At 43.1% G+C, this 6,834-nt stretch overlaps 1 protein-coding gene across 1 annotated transcript; it reads left to right on the plus strand.

The window, feature by feature from the left end:
- Positions 1 to 2,936: 2,936 nt before the first annotated feature.
- On the plus strand, positions 2,937 to 6,127 carry LOC311148836 (E3 ubiquitin-protein ligase RNF138-like; the record flags this gene model as incomplete). The annotated part of the gene is made up of 5 exons (XM_084185831.1): positions 2,937 to 3,040; positions 3,951 to 4,169; positions 5,523 to 5,631; positions 5,833 to 5,940; positions 6,047 to 6,127. The coding sequence occupies 5 exons, from the start codon at positions 2,937 to 2,939 to the stop codon at positions 6,125 to 6,127; spliced, it is 621 nt and encodes a 206-aa protein (XP_084041957.1).
- Positions 6,128 to 6,834: the final 707 nt, after the last annotated feature.

Genomic DNA, 6,834 nt, shown 5'->3' on the forward strand with positions numbered 1-6,834 from the left:
AGCCAACTGGACACAACTGTTGGAAGCATTGGAGTCAACATAGGCCAGCATCCCTGTGGAACATTTCCGGCACCTTGTAGAGTCCATGCCCCGACGAATAGAGCCTGTTCTGAGGGCAAAATGGGGTGCAATTCAATATTAGGATGGTGTTCCTAATGTTTTGTACACTCAGTGTATATCCCAATGATACAGCATTGATATATCCCCGCCAGTATAGCCCCCGTCTCCCCTAATCTGCTTCAGATGCGCTCATAAGTGCGCTACTACTCACATAATGTTTCATAGATATCAAGTTATGATGCTGCGTGCATTTCATCAAATGCTCACAGTCAAACAACCAATAATACTGCTCGCATCTGGTTCTTTTCCTGTGTTTGGTCCGGACTGCATTCTCACCTGCAGCAAACCGCACCACGGTACAAATGGAATCAGCCCGAGACCACTCTTTTTGAACAAATCACAGTGAGTTGTTTAGTGAGCTCCCGAGTGCAGATAGTGTTCACACCAGTCCAAACGAACCCGGGGGTAAATGCAACAGTTTAGAAAAAACACACCAAACCAATTTGGTGTGAAAGCCCCTTTAATCTCTTTGGTTGTTTTCACACTTGGTTCCTTTCAGTAAATTTTTGTGAACTCACTCCGGTTGCCAGCTCACTTCACGTCAGACTTTTCCCGTCGGACATGAGATTCAAACTGGCAACCCTCTGGATGCTGACTCTCCTCTCTAACCTCTAGGCTACCTGCTGCCTAGCCTCTGCTGAGTCCGCAACAACCGGATGTTCCAGTTTTCAGGGGAAATGGAAATAACTATTTTATTTTTTATTTTTTATACTAGACTTCGGAAAGTATTCAGACCCCTTTACTTTTTCCACATTTTGTTACATTACATCCTGTATTTAAAATGGATTCAATTGTTTTTTTTCTCATCAATTTACACACAATACCCGTAATGACAAAGCAAAAACAGGATTTTAGAATTTTTTTCAAATTTATAAAAAAATTAAAACTGAAATATCACATTACATAAGTATTCAGACCCTTTACTCAGTACTTTCTTGAAGCACCTTTGGCAGCGATTACAGCCTAGAGTCTTCTTGGGTATGACGCTACAATCTTGGCACATCTGTATTTGAGGAGTTGCTCCCATCCTCTCAAGGTCTGTCAGGTTGGATGGGGAGCGTCGCTGCACAGCTATTTTCAGGTCTCTCCAGAGATGTTCGATCAGGTTCAATTTCGGGCTCTGGCTAGGCAACTCAAGGACATTCAGATACTTGTCCCAAAGCCACTCCTGCGTTGTCTTGGCTATGTGCTTAGGGTCGTTGTCCTGTTAGAAGGTGAACCTTCCCCCCAGTCTGAGGTCCTGAGCGCTCTGGAGCAGGTTTTCATCAAGGATCTTTCTGTACTTAATCTTTCCCTTTTTCCTGACTAGTCTCCCAGTCCCTGCCGCTGAAAAACATCCCCACAGCATGACACTGCTAACACCATGACTCGACCACAATTGCCACAGTAAAGGGAAACGTTGATAGTGTTACTAACAGGGCGAATGGGCAAGTGTATATGATCCATGTCCTTGTTCAACCACGACTCCGAGAAGCATAAGATATTACAGTTCTTCAGGTCCCGTTGATAGGATTGTCTCGAACCGCGCCCGTCCAGTTTGTTCACCAGTGATTGTATATTCGCCAATAAAATGGAGGGTAGAGGCGGATTATTTATTTGCTTACGTCATTTCGTCAGGGTGCCCGCATGTCAGCCTCTCTTACGCCGTCTCTTCCTTTTCCAAGTCTCTGAGATTAGGGCCTGGTCCGGGGTGAGCAGTATGTACTGCGCCGCCAACTCGTTGAAGTAGAAATGTTCATCCAAATCGAGGTTAGTGATCGCTGTTCTGATGTCCAGAAGCTATTTTCGGTCATAGGAAACAATGGCGGAAACATTATGTACAAGAAAACACACAAAACAGCAGAATTGTCAGAAGCCTGTAAATGTGAGCTATCCATTGCAGCGCCATTCTCCTCTTCTATCCAGTTTCTGTGTGTTTGTGTTAATGTGTTAGCTGTAAGTATCCTGCAATGAGTACAATTTGTGTTTGGCTGTCTGGACTTAAAGACAGCCAGCAAGGTAATGCTTATGTTTTGTCAGCTTGTGTACTATTTTAATATTCATTTTTTAAAGTGCCAATCAGCAGTTGAAACAATAACAAAGCGTGTTCCCCGCCACTGTTATTGATAAACAGCTGAGGGATTTGGCTAGAGAAATGTAACCACTCTCAAATTCATAGACAGTGCTATGGATGCAATGACTGACCATCCATGATATCAAAAGTATAGTTTTAACCATTTTGAGGCTATACAGTGTTTGTTTTCATTTTAAAACAAGCTTATATTTTGGTTTCAGATGGGGTACTACAGTTGAACTAAGCTCATGAAGCATTTCTAAGTTATATTCTTGAAGTCCATGGGTACAATGGGTACATATTATTAATTTATAAGTCAACAAAATGGATGTAGGAACTGCACATTGCCCCTTTTAATAAAAGCTGTTATATTTTTTTGTACTACTGTGTGATGTACCTTCCTGGATACCGACTACCCAGTTCAAGTCTTCATTGTCATGCCTTATCCTGAGAACCTGGTTGTCACACACACACACACACACACACCCTCTCCCGGAAAGTGAGTTTGCTTTCAGTAAAGACAGTCCAGAAAGTCCCTGGGCTGGGACTAAAGAACAAAGTCAGCTGTTTGATTGGAGTTTCCCTCCTATGGGCTGGGTCTGTAGGTAAGAGGCTGTGCTCTGAGGTAGGGAAGTAGCCAGCCAGGTATTTTTTAGCAAGGCAGTACAGTAGCTGCCTCACACACACCACTCCTGCCCCAGGGGAGACTGTAGTGTACTCTGTCCCGGGCTCTCTGGGAGAGAGAATCTGTACCAACCCAAGTATGGCCCACTCTGCAGCAGGCCTACAGACCACATTTGAGGATGAGTGTCCCATCTGTATGAGCACCCTGACGGACCCACATCACCCTGCTGCCTGTTCTCATGTGTGAGTAACCTCCTTTTTATTGTCATATTATCTAGTGTTATACCACAGCTTGTAGCCTAATCTGTAAGTTAATTTGTAGCCTGGTCTTTCTGTTTAAATTGAGTATTTGAGTATTGAGTAATTGAAGTAGGTTCACTTTTACACAGAAGCTACACTGTAGCAGTGAGCTGTGAGCTCCCAGAGCTGATGGCTATAACTGTCTCTAACCCCAAATAGGTCATTCTCCCTAATATAATTAATTCAGTGTCTGAACTCCCTCAAATACGTTTTCTATGAATTCTCTATTTTTGTCAATAAAGACCATCAGCACAGTGCAAAGACAATAGTATCTGTGTACAAACTCAACATTGATGTTTCTTGAGTAATATGATAAACTACTGAGATGAGCTTGACATCAAATTGTTTGCAAAGTAGACTACAGTTTATTTTATGGATGTCTTGTCAAAGATGATATGCTATGATTTGACGAATGACTTTATACTCTAAGTAATAAACAGGTTCTTTACTTCCTCCACACCTTCCACTGCTGGTAAATAACAATAACAAGTTGCCAACCTTTGGCGAAAGTGATAGTGTGTCTTTACATGAGGGGAATCTTCCCTCACACCACAGAAAAATCCCCTGACTGTACCAAATATTATACTTATATGGCAATTCCTCTTCTGAGAATTGGATGAGAGTACTTTAGCCTTTTCCTTTCAATGTTATGATCACTGTAGTCTGGATTTATGACATAGCTGCAGTGTTAGGAAATAGGTTCTTGCAGGTTTGATTCTTCCTGTAAGTGTATACTTCATGACTGAAGAATGTGCCCACTGTATCAGTGGACCATTACCACAATGATGCATGTTGCTTATGCATTTAATTGAATGATGCACTGTGTGTGTGTGTGTGTGTGTGTGTGTTGCAGGTTCTGCCGACTATGTCTGACGTGTTCTTTAAAGTGGTTACCCCACTGCCCTGTGTGCAGAGCTGAGGCGCGGGTTGATGACATAATGCCTGCTGGTGCCACTGATGTCACTTTCAGAGTCCAGACGAGGACCACAGTCGTCAGGTTGGGTCAACCTCTCCCTGGCTTGTTGGGGCTTTCCACCCCAGCAACTAGACCTGTGACAGGGGATATCCAGAGGTGAGTGAGCGACTGGTCTAGACACAGCCAAACCCACAGAGCCAAATACAGCAGAACCATGTAGAGACCCTTGGAGTACATTACGTTTCTAAACCACAGGAGGCTGCTGAGGGTAGGATGGCTCATAATAATTGCTGGAACGGAGCGAATGGAATGGCATCAAACACATGGAAACCATGTGTTTGATGTATTTGATACCATTCTACTGATTCTGCTCCAGCTATTACCACAATCCCGTCCTCCCAAATTAAGGTGCCACCAACCTCCTGTGATCTAAGCATCATATTCAGAGGGTTACAATGAATGCACTGACAGTTTCAATAAGGACCTAAATGTTGACTGATTGCATACCTCCGTATTTTTTTTTTTGCCGGAGCAGACTACTACAAATAGCTACTCAGGCAACAGGAAGGAGCATGGCCAATCAGAGCCCAGCTACAGAGTCACTACAGCCCCTCCCCTTCCCACCCCAAGATTCTTCCCCAAACCTTCCTCCTCCATCACTCCCCCTGCCCCAGCCGATGACCTATATATGTCTATGACCCATACATCTGTTACTCCTCTTGCTGCCCCTACTTCACAAACACCAACCACCACACCTGCCATCACACCTACCATCACTCCTCCTGCCCCTACCAATGGTGCATGCATGTCTATGGCCCGAACATCTGCCCCCTCTCTTACCCCTGTGGCTGCCCCTACTGCACCGGTACCTATTACCACACCTAACCCGACCCCAGGACTCGCTGCGCCCCAGGACCACAGCCATTGGCCATTCCTCAGCACACCCTCCCCAGCTCAAAGACCCACCTCCATGCCCTCTACATTAGCTCCTCCTGTACTGGCTAATTCACAGTCATTACTGTAGGGCTGAATTTTCGCAATCCACCTTCCCTCTCCTTCACTGATGATGAGTAAGTCACCATTGGTATGTGTGTTCTCATTAGTGTGCTTGTCTGTGGTGATTAAAGTATGTTAGATTCTTATACATTTGCTTCTCATTGTAGACTACTACAGACCAGATGAGGCTGGTGGGAGGCGCTATAGGAGGATGGGCTCATTGTAATGGCTGGAATGGAATCAATGGAACGGAGTCAACCATGTGGTTTCCATATATTTGTGTTTGATACCGTTCCATGAATTCCATTCCAGCCACTACAATGAGCCTGTTCTCCTATAGCTCCTCCAACCAGCCTCCTCTGCTGCAGACTCATCATTAAAAATGTTACCTGATAGTGTGACAGTATTACATTTTTTCGTATTTTTTTTCTCTAATGCTCACTCTCTCTGTGTTTATCTTTGTCTGTTTATCTCTCTCTCTGCCCCCCCCCACACCCCCCACTTCTCTCTCAGTGCTGCAGTGAGGACGTTTGTCTGTCCGATCTGCCAGGAGAGGGGTCTGAATGAGCAGGATCTGGTGGATCACTGCAATGACATCCATCACTATGACAACAGGCCCGTGGTCAGTGATACATCTGTTATAAGTCGTCAGTTGCTGAAATATAATTTAGTTTTATTTTGTGTTGTTTAACCATGATAGTCCCCTTAGTAACAATTGTCACTGCCTCCAGGGAGTCCCCAGTCTCTAGTTCTAGGGAGTTGTTGGCCACTTGGGCTGAAACTTTGTTGCTTTGAGTGATTGTTGCTCTCTGGTGCCCTCTAGGTGTGCCCGGTGTGTGTCTCTCTGCCACACGGTAACCCAAACCAAATCAGCAGGAACTTCATCAGACATTTGAACCTAAGACACTGCTACTATGCCGAGGACTACACGGTAGGCTACACACACTCACACACACACACACACACACACAGACACAGACACACACACACACACACACACACACACACACACTTAAATATGTTTCTTTGGTCCACAGAATATCCACCAAACCGACACATTGAACGTGCAATATGCCATTATTGAGTCTCTCCGGGATGCCAACCGGAATCCAAGATGATCTTGACTGATATAATTTATAATCTAGCAATTTAGCAATAACAATGTCATAATGATTTGTGTACTAAGTAATATGTTCAATAAGTTGTGTGCAATATTTTGATGCTAAAGCTGCTCACAAACATTTGTGAAAATTGTAATGTTGTCAAACGTTGATAGTTTTATTTTCTTTCTTTTGAATGTATGAAATCTAATTTACTGCAACTAGTCTAACTGCCAATAAATAAACACTAATTCATTACATGTTACATAGTGTAGAAATATTTTGATAAATCTATCATAAAATCTATCAACTATAATATTGACACTAGCTTTGATATACTTTTCCATTTAATGTCTTTGTATATACTTGACTTGACTATAATAATTTAATCAAACATATTTCTTTCCTGGAGGATTGTATTATGTATGTGGTTGCATGTCCATGTGTGTGTGTGTAATTATGTGTGTATTGCTGGTTCTGCTGTCGATTGTTCCTTAGTCTTCCTCTACCTACATAAGCTAATGGGGGACTATTAAATAATCAATAATAATACATTTGACATTTATCATGTTTTTCATGAAATTGGATGAAATTTGGATGAAACCAGATCAAAGTAGGACTACCAAAGTATGACAAATTACTGTTGCTTCTACATTGATAAAGTTTCATCAAAGTTACTGGTCCCCTCACCATGTCAAACACTTGGATTAGGAGGCGGGATGGAG

This window comes from Coregonus lavaretus, assembly GCF_964263955.1.
Source record: "Coregonus lavaretus genome assembly, chromosome: 21".
Lineage (NCBI taxonomy): Eukaryota > Metazoa > Chordata > Actinopteri > Salmoniformes > Salmonidae > Coregonus > Coregonus lavaretus.